The sequence below is a fragment of the Cardiocondyla obscurior genome, linkage group LG10 (genome assembly GCF_019399895.1).
Source record: "Cardiocondyla obscurior isolate alpha-2009 linkage group LG10, Cobs3.1, whole genome shotgun sequence".
NCBI lineage: Eukaryota > Metazoa > Arthropoda > Insecta > Hymenoptera > Formicidae > Cardiocondyla > Cardiocondyla obscurior.
The window spans coordinates 7,247,794-7,272,210 of record NC_091873.1 but is presented as its reverse complement, the minus strand read 5'-3'; the positions used below and the strand labels follow the sequence as shown (position 1 = coordinate 7,272,210).

Genomic DNA, 24,417 nt, shown 5'->3' with positions numbered 1-24,417 from the left:
GAATACTTTTTTCACTAATGACATTGAAGATAATTTAGAACGTTTAATGAATGTGACAAATATCCTGAATTATTATACAGAAATATTTGAAACATTTCGAAATAAATTAGATAATTACTTTAAACATGCGAACGAATTAATTCAATGGAATTTCGACGATGAACTTGTGCTCGGACGGATAACGAAATTTCAGAAACGTTTAGGAGAAATCAAAGTGTGTAATCTGATTTTTAAAATAACATATTTTAAATATAAAATTATTTTGAATAAATAATTTATAAATGATGATAATTAATTATTGCTTATTACTCACCAGATCTTATTTGAGACCGCTCAAGAATATTTCAAACTGGAAAGGATGGAATTTGCAATTCTGAAAAAAAAAGCATTGTGTTCTGAGATATACGACATTTATGAAAAATTTGTCAAAATTTATAATAAATTTGCTGAATTGGAGTACGATATTCTCGTACCAGAAGAGATACGATTTACAGATAGTTTTAATTCTTTCTTAACAAAGGTAAATGCGATAATTTTATATTGCAGTATATTATATGTTATGTATAATGCTTTTCGTATAAGATTACCGTTGTAATTTAAAAATGGGTTTATTATTTAGGTGGAAGAATTTGATAGAGTGTTGGCAAATATATTCGATCAAATATTTTCTGAAAGTCCTAATACTGAAACTACTTTCAAAATAATGTGGATTCTAGGCTCAATGGCTAATCGACCTATTATCATGGCACAATTATGGCACAATTACGAGAGATTGCTTCAAAAAATTCATAACGACTTAGATAATATTAAAGTGAGCTGTAATATTGATATTTAATAGGTGTAATACAGCCGTAATGAATTATAACGAGCCTCAAACAAATTCCATTTATCTTTTGTAGGTCGTATTTGACAGCACATTCAAAGACTATAAGGAAAACGAATCGATTGAAATCGATCAACATTTTCCACACGTTGCTAGCGCATTGTGTACATTAACGATATTGCGGCAACGTATAAGTTATCCGATGCAATGTGTTAAACTGGTTGACCATCCTTTGATAAATCTCAGAATAGCACGCGAAACCAAGCCGAAGTATGATCAAATGCAGGTAATATTTTACGAAGTATTAGCAAAAAGCATTGCTAAAAAGTAATACATAAGTAATAATATAAAAATTAATTTAAATTAAATCTATAATATATTACGTATTAGTTTGATTTTAAAATTGCGCTGATAAAAAAAATATCGTATTTTTATAAGTCACTTACAGAGGCGATGGAGCATAAAATATTCACAGACTGGATCAACAAGGCAATCAATTTGAGCAACATTCATTTATCGAAAAGCTTGTTAACGATACGCGAAAACAAGCTGCTCGATTTAAATTTTGACCCGGAATTGACTGCTCTATTACGAGAAACTCGTTTTATGATTGCTATGAAGAGAACTGACATACCTGAGGAAGCGATTCAATTACATTATAAAACGCAGTATTTTTTTGAGACTACTTATAATCTCGGTTTGCTTGTGCAATGGTAAGTAAATGCATTAATAAATAATAAAATAAAATACAATTTTTTTAATACTTTGCATACACTTGTTTAAATTGTAGGTACAATTGGATAAGAAGTTACAGTTTGCCTGTGGAATTTGAATTGTTGAAGCACGAAATAGAAAATGTGGACGAAGTAATTTTTATTGGTCAAGAGAAATATAATTGGAATTCTTCAGGTTAGAAAATTTTTTATTTTGATAAATTATGAACTTTTAGAATGTTTATAATAACTTTGGTTAATTTTTTTTACAACAATATTGGTATGAGCAAATAAAATCAAGTTTTTTTCTGTCGTGTATAATATAATCAAGGATCCGTTTTATAGAAGTACCAGAATATATCAATTATTTGCTGAGTCTCGTGCGAAAGTTACACTCGCGAATTTTCTATGCTCAAGAAAACATTAACACGCTGTTGCGAATAACTTATTCATGGGCAATGTCCCCAATATTAGAACGTAAAGATTTAAAAAATGAGAATTTGCTCGCCATGGGTGAACGCGAGGAAAATTTGCAAAAAAGATACAACCAAATCGAACATACTAATCAAGAGTTGAATCGAGTCTTGGATGAAAATTACAAGCTTTTCTTTAATTTACTACCCGATTCATTGTACGAGATAGACGAGAATGAGTTGAATAAAAGTAATTCTTATTTATTCTATATTTAATTATTCTTTTTTGTTTAAAAATGCTTTCGATTTTTATAACGAATAAATTTTGATATATTTATTACAGATATGCAAATAGATATAAGGAACCAAGAATTAAATGATGGACTTGTAGAGTTTGAAGAACTTGGAAAAGAGATAGAAGAACCACAAACTTTACCAAGCAGATTGCGGTATCAATTAATCCTTTCTTAATACAAAAACGCATAATTTATTCGTATAATATCTTAATTTATAAATAATAAAATTATCAATTGTTAAAAAATTTCTATACTTGTTACAAAGTATCTTTTTTATTATTACGATTAGAGTTGAAGAAAAAGATAAAATTTCTCGCGGTAATATGGAAAATGAAAAAGTCGGAATGAAAAAGGACGAACAAATAATTGCAACGAAAGTAACATTAGCGGACGAAGAAATCGCTCAAAATATGATTAAATGGAAGCCTTATCTCGTTTATGTCGACAATTTAATATCAAAAGCTTTGATCCAAGCTGCTTCTGCTAGGTATTCAATTTTATTACATGTATTTAATTTATTCTAATGTATTAATTTATATACGAATTAATACATTATTTGCAAATTAATTATAAACATTATCGTATAATATTATTTGAGTTGACCATTAAAATTAATATGTAATATTGAATATAAATTTATGAATTAAGATTATATGTATTTATATGTTGCAGCATATGTTATCTACTTGATGAAACTGATCCAGAAAGTAACGTGATGCCTCTTTTCGAAATTCATCTGGCACTGGAAATACCCCACATTGTTTTTCATCCCGCAGTGGATCTGGACGATCCCGAGGGCTTCTACGCGTTTTATGAAAATTTGCTGCTCGATATTATGAGAATGGGAACTTTAATATCACGCATAGATCCAGACATCGCAACGGAACGAAACCACTACGGCGTATGTCATTGTATATAGAGTATTTAATAATAGGCGCATTTATTGCATACGTCAAAAAATTGACTCGTTAGCCAGTTAGACCAGTCTGTGAACTTTATCTTAACAATTATCTTTAGCAAAGCCTGGTTTTTTTTTTATAGAATTACTCAAATATTATTTTTTATTACTAATCTTAATGTGTTTCTTCAAGACCGATTTGGCTGAAGACGATAATATCATTTTCATGCTTGAGGAAACATGTAATCGAATCAAGTTAGGTTTGGTGCAAGCGCAGGAATATGTTGTAGTAAGATTTTTAAAGAATTTTATATGCAACCTTACGTAGTTAATTTACTTTTCGTACTCTGTGCTATATGAAAATCAATTTTCATATTGTAGATCTTCGAACCATTTTCTTGGCTATGGCTTGACGACAGAGAACAATATTTAAACTTGTTTTTACGCTTTGGTCGTGCGCTCACGAGTGAGGAAAAAAATATAGCGACGCAAGAATATTTGTCGGAACAGTTAAAAGAGAGAAAGCCAGGATTAGCTGATTTTAAAAGAGAAATTGATTATTTTGTGGGACTTTATAAAAAATGCAACGAAATGGAAAGTGAAAAGATTTTTTTGCGTTGGCTACGACTGGATATAAGGGCCTTGAAACAGACTCTACTGAATACGATCTGCAAATGGACTAATTTATTTAAGACGCATCTAGTTGATCATGTCAATAGCGAGCACGTATTTGTTGTCAAAAAAATATGTCATCTACAGAGTAAATCGTAATGGATGGAAGCAGTTATCGATTGAACTTTAGTTAACGCGGTGTAATGTATAGTATGTGCAGGGAGCGTTCGGTCGGTAACGATCTCCTTCTAATCTGTTACGATTCACACTCTATATCACATAGTTTTCTTTTTCTTTCTTTCTTTAATGTGCATCCATTCTTTGTAGAATAATATATGGCGCAATAACCTCTTCATATAGTACATGTTCTCGTTGTGTAACTGTCAAACTAATATTTTATTCTAATTATTTTACGTATTACAGACTTGAAAGTCTTAGTCACTTTTTGACAAATGCTTTGAAAAAATTTACACAACCGATTGCACCAGATGATTATGAGGACTTGCTGAATACGATATATTATCTGAAAGAAGTGCGAGATCGACAATATGAAATCGACGATATGTGGGAGCCTATCAAGGTAATAATGGATTTATTTATATAAATTAAAACACTTTAGTAACGATATATTTACTTAATCATAGGCGATTATAAACCTTTTAAAACAACACCAAGTAGAATTCGGTGAAGAAACTTATAATTGGCTGACTAATTTACCGGAACAGTGGGCAACGGTTAAGAAATGGGCGGCACAAGTAAAACAGCTTGTGAATCCTTTAATGGCACGACAAATCGACTTGCTGAAGAAACGTCTCAATTATTATGATTTTAAGCAACAGCAGTATTTGGCAAAGTTTCGTGAAAACCAAATATTCAGGTATAAAAGCTTTAGCAATATTATTTAAATAAAAGGAATAAAATTATTATTAAAAAATGGCATAAAGAGTTATGTTCTCTTTTAAAAAAAAAATTATCGCGTAATGGATATTCGATTTCTTGATTATTTAAATATAATTTATATTTCATTTATCATATAATTTACGGTCAATAACAGTTTCGACTGCACAAACGTTTACGAAAAATTGGATAAGATAAATGAAGAACTTCTGGAATTAGAAATGGAACTAAAAGAATTACATGATCAAGCAAATATATTCGAACAACGTGTAATAGAATTTAAACAAATAAAACTTGCTAGAAGAGAATTAAAACTGCTGAAGAATCTTTGGGATTATATTAATATTATTACATCAAGCTTAGACGAGTGGAAAACAACATTTTGGAAAAAAATCGATGTGGAGGGAATGGAGCAAGAGTGTAAAAATTTAATCCGGGAATTGAGACGTGAGTTTTTAATTGGCAATAAATTGATAAATGGTTTAATGATGCTGACATTCTATAATCTTTAAATCAATTATATATAAAATAATTTATAAAAAAATTAACCTATTTTACATTATTTTAGAATTAGATAAAGAAACACGAACTTGGGATTTATATAGTCATATAGAAGCGCAAGTAAGAAATATGATGTCATCATTAAGAGCAGTATTAGAACTACAAAATCCTGCTATCAAAGACAGACATTGGCGAGAACTTATGGCCAAGACTCAAGTACGTAATAGTGCTATTTTAAATAATAATATTTTTTTAATGCTTATTTCATGAATTTATTTATTATTTAAAAAAATGTTAAAATTAAATAATTATAGGTAAAATTCACTATGGACGATAAAACTACTTTGGAAGATTTATTAAAATTGAAACTTCATAAATTTGAAGAAGAAGTGAAAGATATGGAGGATAAGGCAGTTAAAGAAATGAATATGGAGAAAGTTCTGAAAGAGTTGCATAATACATGGGATCTTCTTGAATTTAACAAAGAGACGCACGAACGCACTAAGCTCAGTGTATTAAGTATAAATCAAGAAACGATTGAAATGCTGGAAGAAAATCAAGTACGTATTTTATACAAACTTTTTCTTTTGAAAAGAGATTTAAAAAAGTGGTATTGTGACGCAGGTACAATTGCAAAATATGCTAAACTCCAAATACGTTGCCTATTTCCTCGATGAAGTGATAGATTGGCAACAGAAGCTTAATAATGCCGATGCTACGATTAACGTCTGGTTTCAAGTTCAACGAGCTTGGATGCATCTCGAGAGCATCTTTATCGGATCGGAAGATATAAGAAGTCAATTGCCGCAGGAGTCGAAACGTTTTGAAAAAATAGACAAGGATTTTAAAGTAATTTTAAGAAATTTAACGAATATAATATAAAAATTTTAATTAATTCTTTTTCAATTTTCTATCAAGGATTTGTTAAAGGAAATGTTGAGCAATCTGAATATAGTGAAGTCGACAAATAAATCAAAACTTTTAGACCGGCTCGAGGAATTACAAAGACAATTAGATATTTGCGAAAAAGCATTATCTGATTATCTAGAGACAAAAAGATTAGCCTTTCCGCGTTTCTATTTCATCTCATCCGCTGATCTGTTGGACATACTAAGCAATGGTAAAAGCCTTCTCTTCCGTTTCTCGCAATAAAAAATTTATTTTTTAAAAACTCAGGCATTCTACTACAACAGGAAATAATCCCGAAATGGTATGTAAGCATTTATCCAAATTGTATGATTCATTGGCAAAACTTCAATGGAAAATTGAAGAAGAAAAACTGACAAAGCACGCTAACAGGATGGTAGCAAAAGACGGCGAAGAAATGGCTATGTATGGGATATGCGATTGCACGGGAAAGGTACTAAGATAATTAATTTTGAAAGACAAAATGTACTACTTGGCTAATCCTATTCTCTGCGTAATCGTAATCGCTTGATTCACAGGTTGAGATCTGGCTGAATCGCGTAACGGAAGCAATGAGGAAAAGTGTGAGATATCGTTTCAGTCAGGCTGTTGCTTCGTACGACGAAAAGCCTCGCAAACTATGGATTTTCGATTATGAGGCGCAGCCAGCTTTGTGCAGCACGCAAATCTGGTGGGCTTCCGAGGTGAACATGGCATTCGCGAGACTCGAGGAGGGATTTGAGAACGCGCTCAAGGATTACCAGAAAAAACAAATTGGCCAACTAAACGCGCTAATTACAGTTTTGCGCAGCGAATTAAACGAAAACGATCGGCAGAAGATTATGACTATCTGCACCATCGACGTGCACGCGCGTGACGTTGTTGGAAAATTAATATCTATCAAAGCGGATAACTCAACTTGTTTTGCATGGCAGTCGCAGTTAAGACACAGGTAGTTTTAAATAACTTGTACAATTGTGCTTCTATTATTTAGAGGCTAACATTAATATTGGATCGAGATCGATTTTTAAAATAGCATTATCATAATGCAGCTGTATTAAATTTCAATCTTGACATTTCATTTCTGTTCCAATGCCGTGGACGCTAATTTTCTCTCACAGGTGCAGGAAAAAAAAAAAGAAAAGGAGAATTGAAAAAGATTGTTTTGCCTCGTAGGTGGGACGACAAATCAGGAGATTGCTTCGCCAACATTTGCGACGCATGTTTCATATACGCTTACGAGTACCTGGGTAACGTGCCGCGTCTGGTAATTACGCCGTTGACGGACAGATGCTACATTACGTTGACGCAATCGTTGCGTCTGATAATGGGCGGAGCACCGGCTGGGCCTGCAGGGACGGGGAAAACCGAGACGACCAAGGACCTCGGTAGAGCCCTTGGACAAATGGTTTATGTCTTCAACTGTTCCGAACAAATGGATTATAAGGTACATTTTTGTCATTTCTTTTTTGTCTTTTATATATAAAACTTTTAGACATCCAAGTTTATTTTCGAAAGATTTTCTTTTGCCGAATGCTCTTCTAAAATCTACTTTCTTCTTACTCGAATGTTTATAGTCATGCGGCAACATCTACAAAGGATTGGCGCAGACTGGAGCGTGGGGTTGTTTCGACGAATTTAATAGAATTTCTATCGAGGTATTGTCCGTCGTAGCGGTGCAGGTAAAATGTGTTTTGGACGGAGTAAAAAATCGAAAGAAAAAGTTTTTCTTCTTTGGCGAGGAGCTTAATATCGTGGATACAGTTGGTATATTTATAACGATGAACCCTGGTTACGCTGGTAGAACAGAACTACCCGAAAACTTAAAAACATTATTTCGGTAAATGAGCGCGGATTATCGGAAATTAATATCGCGTAACTAATCTGAAATAAATCAACAGGCCGTGTGCTATGGTGGTGCCTGATTTTGAACTAATTTGCGAGATTATGTTGGTGGCCGAAGGCTTCCAAGAAGCGAGATTACTGGCGAGAAAGTTTATTACCCTGTATATGCTATGTCGGGAGCTTTTATCCAAACAAGATCACTACGACTGGGGCTTGAGAGCCATCAAGTCTGTTTTAGTCGTCGCTGGAAAGTTGAAACGTGATGATAGGCAAAGGCCGGAGGAGCAAGTGCTAATGAGAGCGCTAAGAGATTTTAATATGCCAAAAGTCGTGACTGACGATGTTCCAGTATTCATGGGATTAATAGGTAAAAGACACATTAATATTACTTTTAATTGGATATACGAAATAAAATATGTTACACTAATGCTGTAACTAAATTAATGAATTGAGAAATTGTAAAAAAAAATATATATATACTTTTAAAATAAATTATATGCATAACTTTTCTTTATGCTGATACGATTTTTATTAAATTTTTGTTTTATTACTCAGGAGACTTATTTCCTACATTGGACGTGCCACGAAAAAGAGATCTAGATTTCGAAATAATGATCAAAGCCGCGGCTCTTGATTTAAAGTTGCAACCGGAGGACGGGTTTACTCTCAAGGTACATTATACATGTAATGTTCACCTTGAATGGTTAATTGGCGAGTAAAAAGAAGAAAGACAGGAAGAGAGAAAGAGAGAGAGAGAGTTTCTCTGGTTTGCTTCAGGTGGTACAATTGGAAGAGTTGTTTCACGTTCGACACTCGGTCTTTATCGTCGGCCTCGCCGGGACCGGTAAAACTGAAGTCTGGAAAACGCTTAACCGAACGTACGCGAACCAAAAGCGCAAACCGCACTACAATGATCTGAACCCAAAGGCGGTGACCAACGACGAGTTATTTGGTGTCATTAATCCGGCAACGAGGGAATGGAAAGACGGGTTGGAAGATAGCACACCCGTCAATTTTCAGCGCACGATCAAACGCGCTACACGCGCACATTAGCCCACGCTCCGTAATAGGTTTGCCACGACTTTCTATTCTTATTGCTACTTTTCTGCAGGTTGTTCTCCATGATAATGAGGGAGCAAGCTAACATGGCCGGCGACGGCCCTAAGTGGATCGTATTCGACGGTGACATCGACCCAATGTGGATTGAATCCTTAAATACTGTAATGGACGATAATAAAGTCCTGACGTTAGCGAGCAACGAGAGAATTGCGTTAACGAAACATATGCGTCTTCTATTTGAAATATCGAATTTAAGGTGAACGCTTAGTCGAGAAACTTTGTAGTAAAGAATTTTATTTGCAACAAAAATAAAACTGCTTATGGATTTTCGACATTAACGTTTTTATTTTAGGACAGCTACACCGGCAACGGTATCTAGAGCAGGAATTTTATATATTAATCCACAAGATTTAGGCTGGACTCCGTAAGTTATAAATTTATACTTTAATTTTTAATTAAAACACAAAATTAACATATTATAGTATCAACTTAATGAGAAATTGTTTTGCAGATTTGTAATGAGCTGGATAGAAACGAGAGATCACTCCGAACGAGCTAACTTGTCGATTCTCTTTGAAAAATATGTTCCATCTTTGTTGGAAATATCAAAAACAAAGTTCAAGAAAATTACACCGTTACCAGAAATATGTCATTTAGAAATGCTTTGTCATTTGCTTGATTGCTTTCTAACTAAAGAAAACGTGCCACCGGACTGCCCGAAGGAATGGTAATCGATAAACGCCTACAAATCTAATTTTCTTTTTAATCTTTTATGATAAAATAATTATAAAAAATTTGTTTTACAAAGCTTGTACGATTTTATTTTAGGTACGAATTATATTTCGCATTTGCTTGCATTTGGGCGTTTGGTTCTGTTATGTTTCAAGATCAGTTGATAGACTGGAGAAAAGAATTTAGCAAATGGTGGCAAAACGAATTTAAAACTGTTAAATTTCCATCGGGTGGAACCGTGTTTAATTACTTCATAGAACCGGAAACAAAAAAATTTATACCTTGGACTGAAAAAATCGTCTCATATGAATTGGACTCTGATATCCCGCTTCAGGTATTATCCGAGCTTTATTAATTTAATTTAAAGTAAAAAGATAAAGCGTTTCTATTAAATCAAACGTTAAAATTCATTTAAATAGAATAAAAAAAAAGTTCTATGTGTATATATGTTGTATACGTATATGCGTTATATAAATTACATTTAATATAGTGTACTTTGGTGCCAACTGGAGAAACAGTACGCTTGCGTTTTTTTATGGATTTGTTAATAAAAAAACGCGTTCCGGTTATGTTAGTGGGTGGAGCGGGCTCTGGAAAAAGCGTTATTATGGCCCACAAATTAGCAAGTTTGTCGGATAATTATAATATCGCAAATGTTCCTTTTAATTTCTACACTACGTCAGGTGAATAAGCAAGTTAAAATAGTTTAAATTCCTAAATCTATAATTTTATTACCTAAGTATTCTTTATGAATAATTTTGGGTTGTGTCAACGACGAATTATAGCGATTTCGTTTTCGTCGAAAAGACATGTTACAGAAAGCACTTGAGAAACATTTGGAGAGAAAAACGGGGCGTAATTATGGCCCACCGGGCACGAAATTTTTGGTGTATTTCATAGACGACATGAATATACCGGAAGTGGACACTTATGGAACTGTGCAACCTCATACTCTTATTAGACAACACATGGATTACAATCACTGGTAATTATCATTGGTAATTTAAATATATAACGGGATATGTAAATTACTACGAGTTAATTTGGGTTTATCTCAGTGTAAAATAATAATCCAACAAATTTTACATACATAATCTAGGTATGACAGAACAAAATTAAATTTGAAGGAGATTCATAACACACAGTATGCGTCCTGTATGAATCCTACCGCAGGTAGCTTTACCATAGACCCTCGTTTACAAAGACACTTTGCCGTGTTCGCAGTCAGGTTAATAATAATTATTATTATTATTTAATTACATTAAGTATTCGTTATTGTACGAACATATTTGATACTTATTTTCAGTTTTCCGCAAAAAGAAGCGCTCGTGACGATATATAGTCAGATTCTCAAGCAACACGTGGCCGATCCACAGCAAAAGTTCGATCCAGCGGTACAAAAATTCGTCGATCCTCTTATCGACGCGGCATTATATCTTCACGATAAAGTTTCAACAACTTTTCTACCAACGGTTATCAAGTTTCATTATGTATTCAATTTGCGCGATTTAACCAATATATTCCAGGTTAATAGAAAAACTAATCAACATTAACAATGCGATTTTCTGGATAACAATGGCGATAATTCTACTTTAATATTATACGCAGGGAATGCTTTTTGCCCGTGGCGACGTTTTACCACTTCCGAGTCATGTGATTAATCTTTACGCTCACGAAGCAATGCGGGTGTATCGTGATAAGTTGGTGACTGTTGAAGACTACAAAATATTTGATCAACTGCTACTGAGTGCAATTCGCAAAAATATACCCGTATGTTTAATGCGTAGAGTTTGATAAAAGCTGTTTGTTAATAGATTATTTAATAACCTCAGGAGTTGGACGAAAAAGAGATCAACTTGGAGCAACCGCTGATATATTGTCATTTCGCGGAGGGAATTGGCGAGTCGAAATACGCGCCTATCAAAAGTTGGACGCAGCTTGTAAAATTGCTCGACGAAGCTTTACTCAATTATAATGAACTGGTATTATATCAATCATTTATTATTATATCGTGGCTTGAATTTTGTTTGTTAACTTTTCATTCTTAAAATTTAATGACATAATCTGTTCTCATTCTAATCATATATGTATAGTTTTAATTTTGTTCTTATTTTAAGAGATGCAAGGATATTTAATCAATTTATATCGTGACTTTTTATACATGCTACTCTTTCGATACAGGTGTCGGCAATGAATTTGGTATTGTTCGAAGATGCCGTGTATCACGTGTGTCGAATCAACAGAATTTTGGAAGCACCAAGAAGCAATGCGCTTCTGGTGGGCGTAGGCGGCAGTGGGAAACAATCTTTATCACGTTTGGCTTCTTTTGTATCCTCGTTAGAGGTAAGCAGGGTTATGTTTTTATCAGGTATTTTATACGTACCTTAACGACAGGCATGGCGTTTGCGGCGGCGAACGGCGGCTAGCGTACGTGACCTTGGCGTGGGGTGCGTCGAATCTCACAAGAACCACACGTGTGAATGTGTCGCGGAACGCTGACTGCCGAGAACTGAAGGCGTTCCACCCACCACTACTTCCCTCGCTCGGCGGCTGAGGGAGAGGAGTTGAGAGGGGAAGACTCACGTACGCGAGCCGCCGTCGCCGCAGCGAACACCATACTTATCTTTCAATATAAAATGCTTAGATTTTATAAACTTTAGAAATGAGTAAAGAGGCTTAACGTAATAAATATTTTTTGATAAATGGTCAACAGGTGTTTCAGATACAGTTGCGCAAAGATTATTCTTTAAACGAATTGAAAGCTGACTTGGCTGTATTGTACTTGAAGACTGGTGTAAGGGGCATTGGTATTACTTTTTTAATGAGCGATTCTCAAGTCGTGGATGAAAAATTCCTGGTTGTGGTGAACGATATGTTAGCGACGGGAGAAATCGCGGAATTATTTACTGACGACGAAGTGGAAAATGTCATTAACGCCGTACGTAACGAGGTACATAATTTTCGGAATTATCGGAATAGTCATCGGAATAATCTATATTCAGCGGAAGACTGCGGTATGCGATTATTTTAAATATTATCAAAGACTGCTTGTATTAAGTAATCACTGTAATATATATTATTATCTATTGTACAGGTTAAGCAAACCGGATTAATTGATACGAAAGAAAATTGCTGGAAATTTTTTATTGAACGTGTACGAAAGCAATTAAAGTGTATTCTGTGCTTCTCGCCTGTAGGAGCAACCCTTCGAAAAAGAGTCAGGAAATTTCCCGCAATAATAAATTGCACTGCGATTGACTGGTTTCAAGATTGGCCACAGAAAGCATTAGAATCTGTATCGATAACATTTTTAAAGGTATGCTCGCTGTAAATTTTTTCTTTTTTAAAAATTAATTTTTTAATTACAAATTAGTTTTAACACATATTATTCTACACCTTACTTTTTGACTACTACGCTATCCTTTATCATTATTATAGGAATTAAAAGAATTGCCAGGCGAATATCGAAAATCTGTGTCGCTCTTCATGTCTTTTGTTCATACAAGCGTTAATGACGTATCCGTGTTATATTTGCAAAATGAAAGAAGATACAATTACACGACGCCCAAGTCATTCCTTGAACAAATATCTTTATATTCCAAGTTGTTAACAGAAAAAACGCACGATTTGGAAGCAATGATTTTACGTCTCACCGATGGATTGATGAAACTCGAATCTTGTACCACTCAGGTACCTTGTAGTTTGTTTCGAAAAATTTCATATACCTATTCTCTGAATATATTTATATATATATATATATATATTTTTTTTTTTTACAAAATAGGCTGATAAATTAAAGATTATTCTAACGGCTCAAGAGATCGAGTTGAAAAAAAAGAACGAAATAGCTGATAAGATATTGGCTGAAGTGCGTGCGGAAAATGCAAAAGTAGAAGCAGAAAAAACTATTGGTAGGATGTTGAAAATTATTAATAATGTAGACGATGTAGAAATAACATCGCGGAATTACAGTGACTGAAGAGGAATTAAAAGTAGCGGAAATCAAGGAGATAGTATTGGAAAACCAGAAACGCTGTGATGAAGACTTGGCTTATGCGGAACCCGCAGTGAGACAGGCCGAAGCCGCGCTTAATACTTTGAATAAAGTTAATAAAATTTACGATTTACAATTATACAGTTAAAAATAACATAAATTAAATTTTAGTATAAGTAATACTACATTTTGAGCGTCTCATAAATATTTCTGTCTAAAATTAATGAGTTTTTAATTATATAAAAATATTTGTGCTATTACAGAATAATTTAACTGAATTAAAGTCATTCGGATCTCCGCCGGAAGCTGTACTTATGGTAGCTCAAGCCGTACTCATTTTATTTTCGCCAAAAGGAAAAATTCCGAAGGATAGAAGTTGGAAATCTTGCAGAATAATAATGGGATCTATCGATGAATTCCTGTCGCAATTACGTAATTATGACAAAGAAAATATACACCCAGATGTCGTAAAAGCGATTCAGCCATACATCAATGATAAAAGTAATTTCATTTTCAAGCTTGATAATAATATAACTCATAAATATTTCATGAAATAAATGTAATAAAAATATATTATTTATATGTAGAAATACTAACATAAAAATCGTAATATTTTTTATAAAACTGAAATGTAGTAATGTCAAAATAACGCATATTTAATTAGATTTTGATCCGGATTTTGTATATTTAAAATCGCATGCGGCAGCGGGACTTTGTAGCTGGGTGAAAAATATTATGGTGTTTCATTATGTTAACGAGAATGTAAAACCTCTGAGAGCGGCTCTTGCTCAAGCAAATATGGAGTTGAAAGTAGCTATGGAAAAATTGAATTCCTTAAGAAGCCGTTTAGCGGTAAGCTCGCTTCAGTAATTAAGTTAAACATTACTTACATTATTTTTCCTCATTATTTTATAAGTATTTTTATTATAGTAAAATAATGTTCTTTTATTTACGTACAGGAGCTTAAAAAAATATTGGATATTTTAAGCGAAAAAATGAATGTAGCTTTAGCTGAGAAACAAAAGTGTCAGGACGAAACAGATGCGACTGCGTTTGTTATAGATCTAGCAGATCGATTGATAAATGGCCTCGCATCTGAAAATATTCGTTGGGCCGAGACCGTACAATTGTACGTAGGTTTGCTCGAATACAAAAATTATTAAAATAATAAAAGCGACAGCTAATGATCAGTTAAGCAAACATCAAGTTAACTACATTTTAACATATTTATAATACGACAAAATAGGCTAAGAAAATCCGAAATCACTCTACCGGGCAATGTATTGCTCGTCGCAGCATTTATTTCTTACATGGGATGTTTCACAAAGAAATACAGAGTGGATCTTATGAATTTATACTGGCTGCCATTTCTCGACAATTTGCAAGTGCCAATACCTTACACGCCAGATCTGGATCCGATATCTTTGATGAGTGACGATGCAACAATCGCTCAATGGAATAACGAAGGTAAAAAACGTATTTAACGAAAATCTCTATTACGTATTATCAATTACATTAATAGATACAGAGTATATAAAAGATTGTGATTATAATCTACAAAATAATTGATTAATAAGCTAATAAAAACTGAATAAATCTTTTGAGATGATTTATAATTAAAAGTTAATCGTGTTCTTATATAGGTTTACCTACAGATAGAATGTCCTCGGAAAATGCCACGATACTCGCAAATTCCTCCAGGTGGCCACTAATGATTGATCCGCAAATGCAAGGAATCAAATGGATCAAAAACAAATACAGGGATGATCTGTTAGTGCTACGTCTAACTCAACATAATTATCTCGACAAAATTGAATATGCAATAGCTAATGGAAAGATAGTATTGCTGGAAAGTATCATGGAAACGGTCGATGCTGTTCTAGATCCAATTCTAGGCCGGGTTTTTATAAACAGGGGAAGGTAAATTGGCATATATATATATTTTTTTTTTTTTTTTTTTAGGAAATGGATTAATTGATCTTATATAATTAATGCTAATAAAGGGCCATCAAGGTGGGAGATAAAGAAGTGGAATACGATCCGCGCTTCCGTTTGATCTTACAAACAAAGCTGGCAAATCCTCACTATAAACCAGAGATGCAAGCTCAGACTACACTCATCAATTTTACGGTTACGAAAGATGGTTTGGAGGAGCAGCTATTAGGCGCCGTTGTGAAAGCGGAGCGTCCTGATTTGGAATCGAGCAAAGCCGAACTCACTATCCAGCAGAACACGTTCAAGATTACGCTGAAAATATTGGAGGATGATTTGTTGCACAGGTATTGTATATAACAAGGAAGAAAAGAAACTAGGTAACAATTTAAAATTGAATTTCCTTGTTCGCGATTAGTTTTTATAAAAAGTTTGACTATCTCGGGTTTATTAATTTAACAAGTTAAAGAAAAACGAGCAATTCAGCATTTTTTTTTAATAAAAAATGTATATATCTTATTTTTATGTTTCTTTTATTCCATGGAGATTGGCGACGGCGGGACCCGATATCTTGAACGACGTCGCTCTTGTGGAGAACCTTGAAACTACGAAGAAAACTGCTAGCGAGATCGAGGCAAAGGCAATCGAGGCGAAGATGACTGCCACAAAGATAGACGAGGCGCGAGAATCCTACCGGCCGGTGGCAACGAGAGCCAGCCTCCTCTACTTCATTCTTAACGATCTCAACAAGATCAACATGCTATATCAGTTTTCTCTCAAGGCATTCAACACAGTCTTTCAAAACGCTATTAGATTTGCAGAACCAGCCAATGCTCTCAGTAAACGTGTCGTTAATTTAATCGACAGCGTCACATACTTGGTTTTTACGTATACTAGCAGAGGATTATTTGAGAACGACAAGCTCATATTTTTGTGCCAGCTAACGCTTCAGGTATAGATAGTAAAAAATAATTTAAAATCTAATGCTTATTCAATTCTTTTTAACACAAATAAATAACATGTATGTATTAAAAAAAATTTAACAATTTAGATTTCAATACAAATGAAAGAAGTAGATTCATTTGAAGTGGATTTCCTTTTACGATTCCCTTATATACCGGATCTTACAAGTCCAGTAGATTTTCTGAGTGACGTTAGCTGGGGGGGCATTAAGTATCTGAGCAGAATGGAAAATTTCCGCAATTTAGACCACGATATAGACGGAGCCGAGAAAAGGTGGAGGAAATTCGTCGAATCGGAAACGCCTGAAAGAGAAAAATTCCCTCAAGAGTGGAAAAATAAAACGGCCTTTCAAAAACTTTGCATAATGAGATGCTTAAGACTAGATCGAATGATTTACGCTATAAGGTAATTCGCTAAAATGCGATTTTGAGATAAACATCTACTTTAAACATAGATTATTATATTAAATATATGAAATATATTTAATTTGCTTTAGTTTACTTTTTTTTTTTTGTTTTCTCTAACAATTAATTCTGTGACAAATGTAGGTACTTCGTGGAAGAGAAATTAGGAACAAAATTTATGCAATTTCGAATGCAACCATTTGAAAAATCGTACGAAGAAACGAGTGCAATTACGCCAGTATTTTTTATTTTATCTCCAGGAGTCGATCCTTTAAAGGTACATTTTTATATCTTTAAAAAAATATAGATTTGATTTTAATGGCATAATTAGGTATTTATGAAAAATATTTAACATTGTAATAAATTAAAAACATGAATCTTTCTATGTAGGATGTCGAGAAACTCGGTAAACGGTTGGGCTTTACATTCGATGCGCAAAATTTTCACAATATATCATTAGGACAAGGTCAAGAGCCCATCGCAGAGAATATGATAGAAGTTTCAGCGCGCGAGGGCCATTGGGTTATACTTCAGAATATTCATTTAGTACAGAATTGGCTACCAAATTTGGAAAAGAAGATAGAACAACTGTCAGAAGAACCACACGAAAATTATCGGCTTTATATTAGTGCGGAACCAAGCCACGACCCTCACTCGTCAATAATACCGCAAGTAATAGCGAAATCCTTCAAGTATAGATTATTTAATATAATATTAAACATACTGCCACACGTTTAAAATTAGAATTATCTAAAATTGTGATTTTCTTTTACAACGGTTTCATTAAAGTTACCAATTATTGCTTTGTATTCTAATTAAATGTAATTGAAACGGCAGGGTATATTAGAGTCTGCCATAAAAATTACCAATGAACCACCAACGGGTATACGCGCCAACATTCATAAAGCCTTGGACAACTTTAGCGAAGAAGTATTAGAATCTTGCGCCAAGGAAACTGAGTTTAAAGCTATTCTCTTCACCCTCTGTTATTATCACGCTGCAGTGGCAGAGCGTAGAAAATTTGGGGCACAAGGATGGAATAGGGTTAGTATTCTAAATTTTAATTTTACATATACGTTAATACCTATTATTAATTTCTTGTTAATATCTTTAACACAGTCCTACCCTTTCAACGTCGGCGACTTAACTATCAGTGTATCGGTGCTGTTGAATTATCTTGAGAGCAGTATTAAGGTACCCTGGGAAGATTTACGCTATTTATTCGGCGAAATCATGTACGGCGGCCATATAACCGACGATTGGGATAGAAGACTATGTCAAATGTATCTCCTAGAGTACCTGCAACCGGAATTAGTCGAAGGTGAATTATACCTTGCTCCGGGTTTTCTGGTGCCACCCAGCATCGATTACGCGGGGTATCATCAGTACGTGGAGGATTATTTGCCGCCGGAGAGCCCTGTTTTATACGGACTTCATCCAAACGCGGAGATCGGTAAAATTTCTTAATTGACTTTTATCAATTCGGTTATCTTTCTTAATTTACGGTCATATAAAAACGCTAAGAAAATGCTTGGACTCGTTTATATAGGGTTTCTCACAAGCACGGCGGAGAATTTGTTTAAAATAATCTGGGGACTGCAACCACGAGATAGTGTCGACGCAATGACTGGAATATTATCAAGAGAAGATAAGGTGAAAGCTATAATAGAGGATGCACTAGATAAACTTCCCGAAGAGTTTAATATACAAGAATTGATGAGCAAGGTAGCATCGTTATTGCATACTTGGATTACTATAATAAAATTATCATTATAATGTACTGAAATTATTAAATTTAAAAGCTAAAAGATACCGAAGTAAACAATGTATTAAAATATTAAAGGTAACTTCTATTTTTTAGACGGAAGATCGCACTCCTTTCGTTATAGTCGCTCTCCAAGAATGTGAATACATGAATGCACTATGTACGGAGATAAAAAGATCTCTGGGAGAGCTAAATCTTGGTTTGAAAGTAAGTACCTCGATAAAAATTATTGAATAGCGATGTAACAGATGCCTAATTTTAGGGTGAGCTTACGATCAGCGGGGATATGGAAGATCTGCAGAATCATTTATTTATGGAAACTGTACCACCATCTTGGACCAGACGCGCCTATCCTTCCACCCTCGGATTGTCGAGCTGGTTTGCAGACTTGGTCAATCGAATAACCGAGTTATCAAATTGGACGATAGATTTTAATGTGAGTAGAGAAACCGCAATTAAAAAAAAATGCAATAAGATAATACATTTCGGAGAAATTAAATTAATTCCATATATATATTTTGCTGAAGCGTGGGAAGAAAAATTTATTAAACGTCGTCACGCTTCAGGCATTGAGAAAATGACTTTGCAAACGTTTGTCATTTATTTGCGCGTTAAAATTCGACTTCCTTTCTTTCTCGGCTGCGGTCGATCTAATTATCTCGCGGTGCATCTTTCGACAGTTGCCATCGTCGGTCTGGCTGGGTGGCTTTTTCAATCCGCAGTCCTTACTTACCGCCATCATGCAGCAAACCGCTCGTAAAAACGAGTGGCCCTTGGACAAAATGTGCTTGCATTGTGACGTAACCCGAAAGCAGAAGGAGGAGTTCACGTAAGAGAGTCAATGTTTTGCAACGTTCAATTAACCCTTTCGAGACCGGGTATATTTCAATTATTTTTCAATTATAAAAAACATCGACTTTGCAACTTTTATTTTATATAAAATCTCAAATTGCTTTCACGTAGCAGATGAGAACAATCGTTGCTCAACCGTTCGATAACGCTCTCTCACGTGGAAATTCGATACGTGTTCTCGAAAGGGTTAACAAGCAGAGACCAGGGCAATAATATGAACTTTGTCGATCAGGGTGCCGCCACGCGAAGGTGCCTACATCAATGGCTTATACATGGAGGGTGCGCGATGGGACGTCACGAGCGGCGTTGTTGCGGACTCGCGGTGGAAGGAGCTGTTCTTTTCGATGCCGGTCGTGTTCGTGAAGGCAATCACCTTGGACAAGCAGGAGACGAAGAATATGTACGAGTGCCCGGTCTACAGGACGAGAGAACGCGGCCCTACGTACATCTGGACGTTTAACTTGAAGACTCGCGACAAGCCGACCAAGTGGACCCTGGCGGGCGTTGCGATCCTTTTGCAAATTTAGTCGAGCCTTCCTCGACGAGGCCTCGCGCGTGTTCACACGATTTCACGCTCGTAACGACTTCTTTTTCACGCCTCTCCTAGCGAGTCGTTCGCGCAACTACGGTTTCTTGGTCGTTAAATGCTCTTTGCGAATTACGTCGAGCTTTCTCTCCCGCCCCTGTAGAACGAGTGTGAAACGGCGTTAATTACATACGCGCATTCGGTTAATTACGTAACTGGCGTATACGAGTCGCAGCGTGCTCCTATACGCCTTTCAAAGTAAAGCGATCTCGTCCTGAGAACCCGTGCGTCGCGTAGGAAACGAAAGACTGAACGGAAGGAACTTGGGATGTACACGCGGTTCGCAGGTGCGCTCGCGAGTCGGGTTTTTTCTCAAAAGAAGGTATTGGCGTGTCGTTGACGCCAATTGAGAGGAACGACGAAATGTGACAGGGTGGCGAATGTGTATCGACGACAGGAGGAAGAACGACCGGCGCTCGTACATCCGGTGTTTTCTTTACGGGCGCACCGGCACGTACCATTCTCGCAGCGGCGCGTATTGCATCAGTCGGTCGCCTTTGACAAGTCTACGGGTACGCGACGACAATATGATTGGAGGTTTCGAGGAAGTGGTGACCCTTTATCGACTGCGACGTAATTATCCGTTTCGCGATGACGCATCTGGTTTCGCGTGCCGTTTGGCTCTTCGCGACGACGCAGGGTGCGCAGAATTTTCGGACACGCGAGCGAAGACGCCTTGCGAAACTACTCGCGCGAGTTAAACGACAATAACGAACGAAGAGCCACCGGTAGAACCATGAGACAGATCGGGGGAGGCTTGCCGCAGCCGCGACGTTGCAAGCGCACTTTACTCTCGAGGGTGCATGCGATCTCTCGAATGAAACCGTTCAGCTGCATCCGCCTTATGTACATCCGTCCTATCGCTTACCCGAACAATTTGTTTTCTGCAGTAGCAACTGCGATCCAAAATTCATGTATATCTATATTATATGTATAAAAGTCATGCCTTTAATCTGTATGCTAGTAATTAATTATTATAGTTTTTTAATATTAATACCGTTGCACCAAAGTTAAAAAAAAGAAATTGTATGCGCTTTTAAAAAAAAAAAAAAAAGTTTGACATGTATAGCGACATTTTATCAAACGTAGCGTTAATCACTTGCATCACGATATTAAGTAAACTAGTTAGTGGTTAATATAATATTTTGCGGTTGAAAACATTTTTTTTTTTTAGCGTATCGTAAAGTATTATCACCGAAATGAAGCGTATCATGTCAAACTTTTTTCCTCCTTTGCCTGTTTAAAAGCCGAAAGAACTTTCACGATGCACATATCTTTACGGATAAGCTTTGACATTGAGTCAAGTCGACTCGAGCTACCTGTCTCGGATTAAGAAAGACTCGGGAAATATTTTTTGGTCATTAAACTAATTAGATTACTGGTATTGCGGCGGCCGGTTGTAAATTAGCGTGCCAAGACCTTTACGGTTGCTCCGTTCTCGGACTCTTCAGTCGAAAACGCCTTCGGGGCAAACATGCGTTTCTGGTATTTATAGGGACCTACCGGATGAAGGTGAGATGAACACGAGGCTTCGAAAAAAACCGCATTTGAGTCACGCCGAACGAAACGAAACGTTGTGTGCGCGTCCGATGTCCCTTCTGATTCAATACAGCCGAGCTTCACTTTTTCGCAAACGTTATATCTATTTTATAAGCCGTTCCAAGAGTCGCAGTAAAGTTTGAAACGGTACGCTGGCGAATTTGATAGCTACGATTCTATCAGAAATTGTAAATCGTTTAAAGTAAAATTTACGTGCATACGGGCACGAAATAAGCCCACAAGCATGCGGGTTTTAATTAAGGTTTTAATTAAGTTAAGAAGGGAAACTAATCAAGTTGTGAAATAGAAACTTCTCAATTGAAGCAAAGACCATTCTCTACCCATCCAAACTTAAAGTCGCATCACGGAAAGTTTTACGTAATGAGAAATTTATGTTCTGCGACTTGAAGCGCAGATATTAATATGTCATAAGAGCGTAATTCTCTTTAAATTCGTGCCAAGCGAAAATAAACGTCGGCTATTAATGTTGCTGCGTGCGATTAAAAAGAAAAAGAATGTAAGAAACAAAAAAATATTGATTAGATTATTTTTAGAGCATGCAGGAGCAGGAGTTTTATAATAATCGACGATTTGGGAGCTAGAAAATGACTATTATTTTCGGTATCGCGAAAAATCGCTTTAGGTTTTTGTTTAAGGAGAAGACTCGAGCTCGTCGAGCGCATAAAAAGACACAAGATAGATCAACTCGGCGTCGAGCTCGATGTTTCCGAGAACTCGGTGCGAGAAGGATAGCATTAAATTGACGATCGGCTCTACCGTCTGTCTCACTCTCTTTACTCGGTTCTCTCTTTCTCTCCAAGGGCCGAAATCTGTAACGGCCATCTTAGTCTAGTTGCGGAGGCTCGGTCGCGAAGACGCGTTGATAATCGCTCCGGTATCTCGCGTATTTTCCGCCGCGAATAAAGTAATCTCGCATGCAAATACGCGTCGACGTCGTTGAGTCAGAAACGGACTATCATTTTTCTGTACTCTCGTCATTTCGCTCGTCGTTTTATGCCTCGTATTGGGCTCTGAAAAAGTGCTTCGGAAAGCAAAGGTTATGTCGCCGGCGGAGCGCGCGAAGCGTCCGGCCTAAAGTTCGTCGCGAGTTCGTCGCGAGTTCGGCGATACCAACCCGCTTCACTCGCCATCTCTCTCGGCGACGTTCAGCGGGTTCCGGCGATCGCCATTACGTGGTGACATCTGCAACTCGCGCGTCATCTTCGTCGCGGCCAGGACTCCTATCATCCCGTTTCGAAGGAGAGATTACTATGGAACTCGAGGAATATAAAGTGCGTAGGGAACATTCCGTCTCGCGGCCCGTTTCGTTCGCGACCTGGCGCAAATTGACGAGACCGTTCATTCCGCCGACGGGAATACACCGAAGGATCAAGAGGGATCGTCGCTTCACATCGCAGCCAGCTTCCTGTCTCGGGGATCGAGGACGACTCGAAGGTGAAGATCCGACGCGGTGGAAGTAAGCAACGCTACGAGTATCGGGAGTGCAAATTTATCGGACAAATAATCGTTCGTCGCGCTTCGTAAAAAATCGCCGCGATAAGCCATTCGTCTCTCGAGTGAGTGTTAGTGATAGTGACAGTGATTATTAAAAAAAAAGCAGAGCAGTGCGATATAGTGCCAAGTGATTTGGATTACTACGAGACGTCAGGATAATCCGGAATACTGCCACCGAAAGAAGGACGGACGGACAGAAGGAAGGAAGGAAGGAAGGAAGGAAGGAGGGACGGACAGACGGACGGATGAAAAATACCCAACCTCAACCTAACCGAAAGCTACAAATGTAAGTGAATCGACAGCATGCCATTGACCGTAGATCATTCATTTGCAATTATTCTTAAAAAAAATTTAATATCCGAATCTAATGACGCGCGCTTTGTTATTACCCAATCAAGTAAAAAAATATACGCAACGATAATTGGCTCTTTCCCTGGAAACTTAGTTATCAAGACAGTAAGAACATTCATTTCGTATATTCAAGTAATTTACTATAATCAAGTGATAAATGGTGAAATTTAAATCGTTATATTTGAATTAATCAACCAATAAAAAAAAAATACGTCTAATCGATTTTCGGCGATGGCTTCACATTTACTGCGACGAATTTCTTTTGTTCCGCGTTATATCTTCGCGCGATATAATTAATCCTTTTACAATACTGATTTATGACGTATGTATTTCCGGCTCGATGTAAACTCTCCGCAGATAATAATCAAAATACTAGAAACACGTACCGTCAGGTTTACGAGATCTAACAGCTGATACTTTCAACAAGCGTCAAAGTTAAAAATCTAGAGAAGCGTAACGTGGTTATTTATTTAAATAAATACATTCTAAACTAGTCGCTCGGTGGTTTATAAATTGCAGATACAATAAAAATAATGTATGCGAGGAGTTCGCGAACGAAAAGCCTCGCGCGAACATTTCCCGCACGTGTTACCACACGTACGACCGTTAATTATTTTGCTTCTGCCTGTCATTTAATTTTATTGCAGTTTGCTCATTACATTAAGTAGTTGTAATTAACGTGCTTAACTAGAATCAAATAAAGATCGGGCGATATGTAAAACAAAGATATACCGAGCGTACGCGGTTCATGAATATTAATATATAATTAATTACACTTTCAATCAAGAATGGAAAGTAACGCGTTATTCTAATTACAAAAG

At 36.1% G+C, this 24,417-nt stretch overlaps 1 protein-coding gene across 1 annotated transcript; it reads left to right on the top strand.

Moving 5' to 3' along the window:
• The first annotated feature begins 42 nt into the window (after positions 1–42).
• LOC139105935 (dynein beta chain, ciliary) lies at positions 43–22,058 on the top strand. The gene is made up of 59 exons (XM_070662294.1): positions 43–214; positions 317–520; positions 620–811; positions 900–1,109; positions 1,262–1,536; positions 1,614–1,732; positions 1,882–2,219; positions 2,274–2,398; positions 2,535–2,732; positions 2,918–3,146; positions 3,337–3,432; positions 3,525–3,903; positions 4,061–4,335; positions 4,400–4,632; positions 4,810–5,099; positions 5,221–5,369; positions 5,468–5,713; positions 5,778–6,002; positions 6,072–6,273; positions 6,347–6,513; positions 6,599–7,011; positions 7,236–7,506; positions 7,637–7,899; positions 7,961–8,271; positions 8,460–8,575; positions 8,682–8,893; positions 9,016–9,219; positions 9,316–9,387; positions 9,475–9,690; positions 9,792–10,029; positions 10,186–10,378; positions 10,503–10,680; positions 10,795–10,923; positions 11,002–11,221; positions 11,304–11,465; positions 11,528–11,677; positions 11,877–12,038; positions 12,409–12,645; positions 12,790–13,011; positions 13,134–13,385; positions 13,480–13,606; positions 13,668–13,801; positions 13,953–14,190; positions 14,354–14,541; positions 14,649–14,818; positions 14,936–15,156; positions 15,333–15,609; positions 15,693–15,968; positions 16,168–16,573; positions 16,673–16,989; positions 17,133–17,265; positions 17,379–17,660; positions 17,826–18,032; positions 18,108–18,441; positions 18,538–18,713; positions 18,850–18,960; positions 19,016–19,189; positions 19,434–19,582; positions 19,838–22,058. The coding sequence occupies exons 1-59, from the start codon at positions 47–49 to the stop codon at positions 20,130–20,132; spliced, it is 12,756 nt and encodes a 4,251-aa protein (XP_070518395.1). The 5' UTR covers positions 43–46; the 3' UTR covers positions 20,133–22,058.
• The last annotated feature ends 2,359 nt before the right edge of the window (positions 22,059–24,417 follow it).

What these genes read in the sequence shown, in the direction of transcription:
- LOC139105935 (XM_070662294.1), top strand. Translation starts at nt 47, where the DNA reads ATGAATGTGACAAATATCCTGAATTATTATACAGAAATATTTGAAACA. An exon ending in ATATAATTGGAATTCTTCAG is followed by an intron (nt 1,733 to 1,881) that starts GTTAGAAAATTT and finishes TCCGTTTTATAG; the next exon opens with AAGTACCAGAATATATCAAT. An exon ending in CCGAACAAATGGATTATAAG is followed by an intron (nt 7,507 to 7,636) that starts GTACATTTTTGT and finishes GAATGTTTATAG; the next exon opens with TCATGCGGCAACATCTACAA.